Raw genomic sequence first — 12,601 nt, forward strand, 5'->3', positions numbered from 1 at the left:
TAATAAAATAAATATTTATTTAAATGAATATTTATTTAATCCACAGAAAAATGTATTTTTCCACCAGAGGTCGTTTTGTCATAATTAGATCCTAATAATTAAATGAATATTTATTTAATCAACAGAAAAATGTATTTCTCCACTAGAGGTCGTTTCGGACTGATAATTTTGTAGTTGCATAGTTACGTAGATCTCAGGAAATCTTATATTATGCGATTCTGGATAAATATTATTTATTCTGAATGTTATTTATTTAGATATTATTATTTATTAATAAATAGGATTTCTTTAGAATAAATTATTTATACGTAAAGCTTATTTATACAAAAATATTGCAACCATAAAGATTGATTTAATTTCGGTTGCTTTTTTATTATTTTAAGGTGACAAAATATTGAGAATTAAACATTATTCAAATGCATTTTTATGCAATAATTTCAGAAACAGAATTATTATTAGAATTCAGATGCAAAAACAGAATTATTATTAGGATTCAGATGCAAAAACAGAATTATTATTAGGATTCAGATGCAAAAACAGAATTATTATTAGGATTCAGATGCAAAATTGGTGGTGTGGAATCTTTGGAATGTGACAAGAGACTGTTAAATAAAAAACAAGGATTTAGAAGTCTAAATGCTAAATAAACCGACAACTTTCTTTTTCTGCGTAATAAAAACAAGATTTAAAGGTTTGACCCCTAAGGTGAACTGTCAAAAGTGGTCTTAGCAAAGCAGGAAGTGACACAAATGAACCGAATCAAAGATACACTCCAACTGATCTGGCGGTCCTTTCATCTGAATAGTCCATAACAAACTTATTATCGGCGTACGTCGAACACCCCCGCCCTACTAGTGTAGAAGTCCCCCACGACAGACGACACTGTTAACCTGGCCGACCCACACAACACATCCTTTGTCTCCCGACCCAGGGTGGACACAACCAGTCGAGTTGGGTATTCATTAACCGCCATAGCTGATGGTCTGCAACCCCTCCTAGGTCCGTCATGGCCGAGCACCCCTCCCGCCGTCCTGTACCGACACTCCCGCTCGGCTCCCACGGCCACCGACACAGTTGAACGGCCGCAGACAATCAGACCGTTGTCGGTCACCCCAACAACGGGAAGGGCCGAAGACGGAGCGCCATGTGCATGGGGATATATGTGTGCGTGTGTTTTCTATGTCCCCGGGTTCGTAGGTTGGAATAGCAGTCCGATGTCAAACTGCTTCGCCTCTTCTTCTCTGTCTGTGTATTTCTTCCCGCTGAAGATGGCGCCAATGGCTCGCACAATATCGACTGATCGCAACCCCTGTGTGTCTCCTGAAATGCGCTGGACCAAAAATCGAAGAGAGAGAGAAAGACAGAGAAAAGTAGCTTGCTGAACACTCAGAATCATGATACGATGCAAGCTTCTCATCACATCTTTTTCCATTTTATTTAGTATTTGTATTAATATTAAGGCATAAAGATACAAAAAAGAGCTCATACTCTATTATTCCCATCGTCAATAAGTAGTTGTTGTTGTAGGGTTTTAGATGCATCAGCAACTTAGGCCATATCGCGGTATATATAATATGTCTGAAATTTCTTGAGATTTGCTGATTGCTGGAAGGAAAACCTGAGTTTCCAGGAGATAAAACCATACTATCCTTCTTCCTGAGACCGACTAACTCAGCCATGTTGTAAGAAAGATCCATTCTTCACGTTATCGATGGGATTCGAACTCAAGTCTTTTCCAGCCAGTTTGGGTAGGGTGGTGATTATACCAATTATTCTACCCACGAGGGCTTTGTCAATAAATATCTGTCTAGTTCTTCCCTAACAAACTCTCCACCTCGGTCACCCTTGTAAGCAACTTATTCTAACTTGATTAAATAAATAAATAAAAAAGTTCCACAATACACTGTCGGAAAGTAAATTTCATCTCTGTTTGTCGTCTTACTCGCCAGAGTCAGTATTTCTTCTTCATTCATTTTACTAATCCCCTCCTCAAGGCCTTATACACTTCAATCAATTCCTTGTAAGGTGTCGAGTTGTTAAGCTCTGCAGACCACAGTTTCTCAGCTTTCCTCATAGAGATAACGCTGAACTCTCTTTACCAATCTAGTCACTGTTCTTTGCACCTTCACCAAAAGTTCTACACCTTTCATTTAGATGCCTCCAGACGTGTTATGATGCTCCAAGAGTGTTCGCACTATCGTCTTATATAGAAAGATAATCACCTTCTTTCAACTTACAAAATTCTGATAAATCATAGAACACATTATGTCCTCGCTACTTTTTTACACTGCAAGTTGCTCTTCATGTCTTCCTGTATCGTAATCTCCAAGTCTTTCTGCCCTCGTGGGTAGCATAGTTCGTATAATCGTCGTCTTCAACACATTGGGTTGCAAAGAGCTAGAGTTCGAATCCCGTAGATTAAGGGAAGAATTTTTATGGTTCTTTTCTCACTATCGCTAAGTTATCGGTCTCAGGAGAGGGTAGCGTGGTTTTTTCTCCCAGAAACTCGAATTTTTCATCCAGCAAACAGAAAATCGACCAAAGGATGCACGCAATTCACAGACATATTATATACGGTACAGTTTAGCATAAGGTGCTGATGCGCTTTAAACTCTACACCAACCAACCAACGAATCAACCCATATCCCCTCATCAATTCAACAGTGAATATTTATTTATCAAAATCTCTGTCTCCCTGCCCCTAATAAAATAAGGCAAGAGCTCCCCTTGAAACTGAGACCACCCTTGTCGAGATGGGTGTATACTATGTCTTTATCCATAGATTCTAAAATCTTACCAACCACAGAAGTCAAATTCACTGGTCTATAACCGTCCATCACTTCTTTAGCTCTTCCCATATGAATCTGACACTTCTCTAGTCCAAGGGAATAAACCCTGAATCTAGTAATGATTTCATTAACATTACTAATAGTTGGATGCACTCACCTGGCGCCTTTTTCAATGTAACTGGATGGACATTATCCACCTTTACACACCTTTACAGAATAATGAAAGAAATCACTCCAAAACTTGAGTTTTTGGAGTTAATCTTCTTAATTCATTCAATCCTAAATCTTAATGTCTTCCTTGATGGTATAATGGGATCGCCACTTGTCCAGAATTGTTGATTTTTGTCTTCTACATACACTCATCAAACTGGTACCATTAGACCTGGTAACGTTCTTCAATTTTAAATTATATCCATCGTGGATTGAATTAACAAGTTCAGGATTCACAGATATTCTTTGCAATTCAATGCCCGATACACTAAAAAAAATCGTCCCCCTTAAAAAAAAAGTGTGACTGTTCTTGTTAACGCTACCGGATTGTGCAGCAAATTCCTAAAAGAGCAAAATTTCCGCACGAGTTTCACACAAATACAATTCCGAACATCAACAAATGCTTTCACACGTGAACGACATAACAGCAGAAAGTGCAGACTAATCATCGGTCTTAAATGAAAAACGGCAATAAAAACAAACGCAACTCTTTTGGTATTAATAAAAATGGCGTCTTCTCGCTTCAGCAATATCGAAATCGGCGCAAAAATACCAACTTCGGCGAGGTAAGCTTAACAAACTACAAGAGATCACACAGAGAGCTTTGGATTTCCTTGGAAAATGTCTGTCCACGTGGTGCGGAAGAGCCCCCGGCAACCCCCCACTAAGTCTTTCTAAGCCCGGGCCTTGATGGCTTTCTCTTTTTGGCAGTGAAGACCGATGCCTGGAAAAAGTGCTCACAATCAAGCTACAGATAACTTTCCCTTGCCCGAAATAGGGTAGGGTTTTGCGGTAGCTACGGTAATCCGGGAGGATATGGGTTCCCGTGACGCCATTTGAACGCTGTCTGTTGCGCTCGGACAGGCGAAAAATTGCGGCCGACTCTGGCATCGCGGACGGTCATCGGTGATAGAGCGATACGCGATGGGACGATAAATTTGACAGCTTTTCAGCAATGTGCTCGCCATTGTTCCCTGCAAATTTTTGGCTCGGTTGCAGTCGGCTTATCAGCTGATCCGAAGCAGTATCCGTGACTTCAAGGCAGTCTGCTGCCGGGTACACGCGCGCGCTGACAAAACTCGTCTTTTGCTCACCGGCGCGTGTACCCCCATGGCCGGGGGACACCTGCCGATGCAGCAGTTGTCGCCTTTCGACAATACCTCAGTTCCTTATCTCCAGTTACATATCTTGGCCTCCTTACGACCTCCCAATTTCATTTGTCTTTTGATACGTCCCCTTGTTGTAGCGACATTCCACACTTGTCTTTGATTTCTTCTGTCTTTTGTTCTTTTTTTTTTCTTTTTTTCGTTCTTTCTCTCGAAGCCGTTTCGACTGCACAATACACGGACTGTTCTTGTTTTTATATATATATATATTTTTATATGAGTATTTTACAATAGTTGGCATTGCTATTTTAAGTTAAATAGAGTTAAAAATACTCCTAAAATTTTGGGGATTAGTGTAGATATTTATTTTGTAAATGCTAATATAACGAACAGTTAATATCACTACTCGATTAATATTTTTGATCGAGTAGTCAGGATCATCAGAAAGATTTATTTCATCGTCTGCGTTTCTCAATGGCAAGTGACTAGCTAAAAGTTCGTTTGTTGCTTGTTTTTTTAATCTTTTGCGAATTTCAAATACCATTTTTTCATTCTATCGTCTGCGTTTTTTTTTTTATCTTTTGTGAATTTCAAATACCAATTTAAACGAAAAATAGCAAAACCTGACATAAACAATCGATTAATATTAGTTTTTAAATAAAAACATTTAAAAATATATATTCTTTTATTGACAGGAGTCACTCTCTAAAAGTTTTAATTCGAACTCTATAAACATTTGTCTTTTAAATCGATTTATTAACGACTAATATTTTGTTTTAAGATATATATATCGGACATATGAGTCATGCAAGAAATAATCCCAACTTGGAACAACTGAGAGTTGCCCATTCTCAAGATTCATATTCAATTTCCTCGCTACTTGGACAATCACCAGTAAGAAGATTCCGCAATATATTTCTTTCTTAGACTGCTGACTCATCAAGTAAAGCAAATCCAACCTCATATAACCTTCCAGACTCTTTATTTTATCTCCAGAGTATTCTTTTTGAGAGTACACCGCGGTAATCAGTATTTGCCTAAAAGAAGACCTAAATTATCCTGTTTGAATCCAAGAAAAATGTTGTCAACTGACTGCAGTCTTCAGTTTCTGTTTCTTCTTTTTTGGAGATCAGTGGCTCCAGTCCGTCGGTTGTCTTTTGTTTTCAACATCGCATAATTTGATCCATGTTTCGTCACGAGGAGATCATTTCCACACTTCTGTAACGTATATGCAATGTTGATAGGAAGCAAGTTCATTGCCCTTTGTGTTTCTCCATCAACATTCTTGGCACTAATCTTGAGCGCACATAAGTAAGCTTTTACTACAGCATTCGAATCCTAAAATGCCGCGCTATCCTCTGATACATCCACCAATGATTCAAATCCTTGAATCTGCCAGCCCTTTGGAATATGAAGAAATTTCTAAGAGTTCAATACGATACCACTTTTTATTGTCGATTGGGAATAATTATGATTTTTCGATGAAAATGGTATTTAATTTTGTTTTATGAATTGTCTGAATACAAATCGATGCTCACATGAACAATGGCTTAGAAGGTGTGGATTGGAAAGTTAGGCAACTGGACATACCAATATTTTATAATTAATAATCAGATTAAAGCGTAATTTTTTGTTTCAAGAGCAACCAAAATCTTTGGAACATATTGAGGATTTTTGAACAACGGCTGTTCAACTTGCCCTTCTCCCAAATCATTCAAAATATGAATCCCTTATATAACTCCAACGACCTCACATTTAAAGCAAACCCTTATCTATCCCCATCCTCGTGATTATTAGTTAAGTGGGGGAATAACGTTGTGGACTACCACAGACGCTTGTAGGGCGTCTCAGTGCTCTACCACTAATAACAATAACAGTTGCGCTAGTCCGCAGACAAAGCACTTCCGGAGGGGCACGCCCTCTGCCCTTTTCGTGAGTTGATATGAAAACCCCGTAATTAGAGGCCACTGGGTCTTGGGCGATAAGCGATGTCGACAATAACTCTTGTGTCACCTGTTTCAATAAGTTGACAGCAGCGTACGGCTTTCACTACTGGCTGGCTAATAGAGCGCCACAGGCGGAACGCTGTACAACTAGCTTTTCACTGTTTCTAGCACCATCTATTAAAAACGATCAGCTTTTTCCCAACAACTCCATCCGAGAGGGGAACTTCCAATTACACGCGCGTTACTGAGCTGACAGGTATGTAGGAAAAATGCTCTCAACCCGTCATCCTTGATTCCTTCCAGTGTGTACAATTCAGCCGCACCATCACTCCCGGACTGGCAGACTCTCGGTTTCTTTTGCATCCGACAGTTATGCAGATGCGGACAAAGGTTCTTTGTCGTTCTGCAAGCCCCCGACGGACTGTTTCGGAAGCCTCGGAGAGAGATTGAAATACATTTCTCCATCTCTGTGGCACCAAACGCTCCGAGAATGGACGCAGTAATAATTCAGCCTCATTTGCTCGTGCACCTGAGCGTCCGTCTGGCGTTCATCCCCATTAATTAGTTGCCATCTCGTGGGACGCCATCGGTGTCTCGACAAGTCTGGGGCCCCGGGGCCTTCGATAGCTAGTGGCAGTACATACCGAAGCCACGACACTTATGCCAGATATGTTACCCCTCTGCCAACACCGCGTCGCGAATTCATGCGGAGGTTTAAAAGGCGCTCTGAGACGCCCTACGTGCAGCACGTTCACCCTCCTGCCGAAGCCGGGACGTACAGTTCGGGAATACGCCGAGCCGCGTGATGTATGATAGAGATCAGTCCCATGGGGGATTGCAGCTTCCACAGAGCTGGTGTGTGAGCGTGTGCGTGTGCCACTGGCTCAGTGTGTTTCCGATGAATCGCAGCTGGAGATACAAGAAATCTTGCTAGATCTGCGGTCTCCATTGTTTGTCAGTTTAGGCGAGATGCTGCGTCGAGGGATGGTGAAAGGAAAAAGGGATAAAGATGGGTGGAAGATCTTTTTTTTACTCCTCGCTGACAAAACATAAATGATTCAAAGCATGATAATACAATCATTACACGCCATTAGATAAATGGTTAAACTCTGGGTCGTTGAGCTGGGTTGGTTGGTTGGTTGGTCTAACTCCAACTAAGATATTCACACTTAAAACTCTCCCAAATGGGAGAAGACAATTACTTTCTTTTGGAGTTAGCGGATGTTGGAGAAGGATGCCCTACATCATCCCACTTTTTTAATAGTCTACTTATCTGAAGAAAAGTGTGTTTTTAAAAATCAGATGGAATTCTCTGGGATCATAATGTCAATATTCTATTTGAACAAACGGAGAATGAACATGGTTTCAAATAAAACTTTTTAATCACTTTCCTTTTCACTCAATCCTTCGCATTTTTCAAGTGCCCAAGACCATATCTTCCACATTTAATTCTGCACAAAAGAAACTAAACCATTCTTCTGTACCTCGTTGGTAGAATCGCCATCCACCTCGCACCAGGTGAAAAAAGACTGAGTTTGAGTCCCGTCCATGATGTGAGGAATTTTTACATGCCTTTCTCACAACATGGGTGAGTTAATCGATCTCAGGTGAGGGTAACGTGGTTTTTCATCCAGAAAAATAGAAAATCGACCACGGCTACTGCAACAATCTTCTGTGGACATTTTTTTTTTGAGTTTCTACATTGCAATTCTGTTTAAAGTCTCTCAAATATCTGCTTAGAAATACATTTCCAACGATCAATAAGTCCAATTTTTCCCACCTTCAATTCTGCGTTCATAATATCGTGGGGAAACCCTGTACATCTTATGATTATTAAGTTTTGCGGTTACCATCCATCCATAAAAATACCAGAGACACCCACGAGAAGTGAGCAGCTTTAAACTTCCCATCACAAAGAGATTCAACAGTTTAAAATATTTTGAACTTTGCATCCCATGGTGTAGTCGATTCTCTGGACAACGCATTATCATTAATGGTTGAACGAATACCCCGACCAGGACTTAATCTTAATTCAGATTATAAAAAAACTACATAGAACTCGTCTAATCCACAAACGCCTACAAGATGAGGGTTTGTCTTTGCCTCTACAGTCCTCTAATCTTAATGATATCTACAAATCATACCTAGATGTTCTAGAAAGGATTACTGCTGTCATCTCTAGCCAGATATCTAGAAGTTGGACTTACCATCCTTATTGTTAATTTATATGTACCTTTATACTCAGCACGAGGCGAGTTTTTGCAGTTGACACATCAACTGGAGAAACTCGGGTTCCTTATTTTGTCATTGGTTAATAACAGATTTTTGGGTTAATGTTATTTAGCTGACATATTTCCTTCTGAAATCGGATTGAAACCTTAGAATTGTTATCCTGATTGTTATCCTGACGAAACCAAAATATGCTCCCGAGTAGTGGTATCTTGCAAACAAGATGCACACCTGGTTTGTTTTTATAATCTGCGGTGTCTAAAGGTGACGGGTGAGTTCAAGGATATTTGTAAGGTGAAAAGCACCTTAGCTCAGATTAAAAAGGAAATCGATATTTCTCCAGGAACATCCTAAAATTATGTTCTTAAGAGTTTCTTAACAAACTCGTTTTAAGGAAACTGCCACCAGGAATTTCTACTAATTAGGACAATGAATTGCTACTCCCAAAAATGTCTTACATTGGTACCGGAAAAGACAATCAACTATAAATAAAGATGGTTATATGAAGTGGTATCGAAAAGAATCAAAAACATGTCCCTAAAAGAAATAATTGCATTCATTATCTTGGGCCTCTTGGGCACAGCGAATTAACCACTCCCCTATCCATTTAGATGGATTGAGTCCGTATTAGTTTTTCACTTCTTTCGCGAAGTACAGGATTCAACCCACCAATTTTAAACAACCTTTTGACAGTCCGAGGTCAAATATTATTGGGCACCTAAGCTATGTTCTTCAAATAATAAAAAACATATCTGATATGCTTTTCAAAATTATCATACAGTCCCCTAATCTTGGAAGGACCAAGTTTAAAGACGATACTGCGACTCTTCTGTGACATAATTAGATAAATTTCACACCACAGAAGTTTTTTTCCCTCTAATTCCAACAACGATTTCTAGAAAGACAATAATTATTCCTTTACTTCCTCTAGTAGAGATCCACAGCTTCCGTTAAGGTATCTTTCTTTGATTCCTCACTACAAACAACTCCACATTCCTTGTATGCATCCATCTATTCGGCAATGCTCTTGGAAGGCGAGCAATTATGTATAAAAGCTTAACCAAATGAGATTTCTTATCACTAGGGGGTGCTAACTAATCTCAAACGTTCGTCGTTCGAGGGGAAAGTTGAGTGCTTCGAGACAAACAATTTTCCCAACGGAGAACACCAACCCGCAAAAGTAAATCCCTTCAATTATAAACGAGTGCCCACTACTAGATGATTCAATTGAGCTTGCACTTTGTAACTGCTACATCCTTTCCCCTTAGATAGCAAGTCTGCCTTTGTCTCCCTATATTGGTAGCTATTGATAAGTACCACCGCGATAAGCCGAAAACCAGAGGGGAAAAGGAATCTCTTTTGCGATTTAAAACCACCTTTCTTGCTCCAGAAAGTGCGCATGAGCAACTGATCAAAACCAGAGGGTAGATGGAAGATAGTGAGGGGAAGAAGGGGAGTTATTTGTTGTATATTATATATTACATTATAAGAAGAGAGATTACCACCTTTGATTTAGGCGAATGGGACCCAACGGATTCAATCGCGATAATATCTTTCTTCTTCTATTTATTTCTTCTGGTTATGCATCCACCAAAAAGCAAACAGAACTCATTATTTGTGGAGTGATATTTTAATTATGTTAAAATGCTTTATTTCTTGTCCCTTTTCTTTGGCGTCCATTTTTTTAAAGACCGCGTTTCTTTTTCTTCTTATTTTTGCTCAATAAAAAATATGGTCTTCTTAGGGAGGTAAATGCACAACGTCTATCTCATAAGATCATTACCTTTTCAGGCTAGATCGTTATTCTCTCTTTCAAGCTTTCTCCTCTCTTAGGACACAATCAATCAATTCTGGAATATCGGATCTCCTCACCCATGCAACTGTGTAGTTTCTTCTTTTAGGCCTTTTGAAATAGATGACCTCCTGAAAAGATAGAAAAGAAAGAAAATTGAAAGTTCTTCCATTAAACAAAAATATAAAGTCACTGCTGAAATGGAATATCATTATCTAGAAATAGAATACCGTTTTTTGGTTGGGGTTTTTCTTTTTTCGGGTGTGTGCATCCATCTATTTCATCAATCTTCAAGATCCAAACAAAATCATTGTCCGCGTCGAAGGAAAATTAAAGTAGCTGCTCTTTCAATTACTTAAAAGCAAGCAGGAAACCGAGGCTCAAATCGCTCGGTGGAAGGACAAATTATATTTATTCGAAAGGATTCAATGGTGTGTGCGCGTGTGCGTTTGTATGTGCGTTTTATCAATCGTCTGGTTCGGTTTTCCATTACTGATTGTGAACGATGGTTGATGGGGGTTCCACCAGCGGTTTATATTTACCAAGTAATTTTACCTGCCATATTCTGAGCTCATTTAAAGACTTTTTGAGCTCTGGAAAGGGAAATTGCAATGCGCTGTTGGCTGTCAAACAGACAACCAACAGCGCATCAATGTTATGTAGACTTGCAGAACGAGTGTCGTGTTTATAGATTCGCTCTGAGCTCTGGTCTGTTTAATGTAGCATGGCTTCCTACCAAACTTAGCCCACTTTTCATAGCCACTCGATCATCGGTCATAATGTCCTTCTTCGATAGCATTTGCTTCGCCCACTTAAATGGATCTCTCCGTTCACCTCGTCTGTTTTCTCTCCTCCCCCTGCCCGCCTCCTGATCTCTTCAGCCAATGAAGGACGGGATCTGAATGGCGACCACACATTACACGATGAGGAAGCGAAGAGGCAAAGGACACAGTACAACGGCGACCAACTGTACACAACTGTAAGTATTTTTATTGATTTATTTTTCTTTCTTATTCTTAATAATCTTTAGATTTCCTTCGCATTGTTTTATTTTCGAATAATTTCGAAATATTACGGATATGCAGTACATCTATCCACATACTTAATCATTTTGTTTTTAATAATTGAATTAATAATTTTAAGAAGTTTTAAATTGAATTCAATTGTCGTGTTATAAGTTGAGATTATGATTGGTGGTTTATGGGTTTGTTTTTCTGGAAATTTTGGTACGGTTTACGAACGGGTAATATTGGGAAGGGACATTGCAAATTCTTTAGGGACCCACAGGTTAGATGTGATTATATGATCAATTGTAAAAAAACAAAAAAATTGAATAATTTCTTCTGTGGCTTGTGGAAGAAGAGGAGGATTAATTCTATTAGTACGAGTGTTGTTCTCAGTTGATGCCTCCAAATTTTTTTCTTGGATACCACTTGGATCATTGTGTGTCCCCGAACCTGAATTTTCCAGGGATAACACCTTTCTTGTCCCCAAAAAAAAAACAAAAACGGAACATGTGATTTTTACAGCGGATGGATGAGCCTTAAATTTCTCCTTTAACGGCGAATCCTTGTGTCTTCACTCCACAGACTAATGCTTTGGTTTCGGTTCATAGTGAGATACCCAGTTCTTATCTTCTGTGACCATGCTGTCAATAAAATTATCGCCCATGATCTGATGCCATTCCAGAAGATGACACATGCCGACACTCTTTGATCCATTTGATCTTGCATTAGAATTTGTGGAACCAACCAGAATTCCTCGTATCTCAAGATTATCCAGCATTGTTTCAAAGGCATTGAAGCCTGTTTCCACTCTTGCACAGATTTCCAGAGTCTTACTGCGTCTTCTTTATGAATCAGTTTATCCACTCTCTTCTCATATTCTATCGTCACTGCAGTACAAGGACAGTCTGATTTTGGAATGTTCTTCAAACCACTACCACTGTCCCCGTAATCCTCTTTTAAAAAGTTGGTGAATCTCAATGATTGCAGCATTCTCTAAATTCATTAACATTACTGTTCTCCGAATTCATTAACGTTATTATTCTCTGAATTCATTCATTGTGGACTTATTAACACACTTCTTCATACACAGGTCAATGCCACCTTCCATATTTACAAGACTACCAGAGCCCTGCCACCTGTCTTGAAGTTTAACTTGCAAAATACAAGTTTAGAGGCACTGGGTATTGAAAAGAATGTGGAACAAGATCAGAAGTCAATTCCAAGCGAAGAGTTGAAAAAATGGTTTCATCGGGGTGTAACCACTCAAAGTGACTACTTTTGAGAGAAGACTCATTTATTCTGTCATGCTGACTGTCATGTAGGAGATAATCTGTCTTCATTCGTGTTTATGTAGCACCTTTTGTTGACTTGTTCCAAAGTGTTGAATTTTAGCTCCTAAATATCTCTTACAAATGTTAGGCGTCAGAACAGTCCCGAAAGCAGAGCAGAGCAGAGCAATGGGTGCTTCTAAACCAGCAATATCATTGTTTCTTAGAGAAGAGGGAGTCTCTGCAGCCTAAAT

At 39.3% G+C, this 12,601-nt stretch overlaps 1 protein-coding gene across 9 annotated transcripts in view; it reads left to right on the top strand.

Annotated features, from left to right (window-relative positions):
- The window catches only part of LOC150083730 (uncharacterized), a 183,395-nt gene that overhangs the window by 145,231 nt on the left and 25,563 nt on the right, over nt 1-12,601 (top strand). For all 9 annotated transcript variants that reach the window (XM_090378169.1, XM_090378170.1, XM_090378176.1 and 6 more), the window contains one exon: nt 10,954-11,051. In XM_090378169.1, coding sequence (XP_090234295.1) covers nt 10,954-11,051 — 98 coding nt within the window. The remainder of the gene's footprint in view (nt 1-10,953; nt 11,052-12,601) is intronic.

The sequence above is a fragment of the Mastigoproctus giganteus genome, chromosome 7, assembly GCF_048544385.1.
Source record: "Mastigoproctus giganteus isolate SK-2022 chromosome 7, ASM4854438v1, whole genome shotgun sequence".
In the NCBI taxonomy this organism is placed as follows: domain Eukaryota; kingdom Metazoa; phylum Arthropoda; class Arachnida; order Uropygi; family Thelyphonidae; genus Mastigoproctus; species Mastigoproctus giganteus.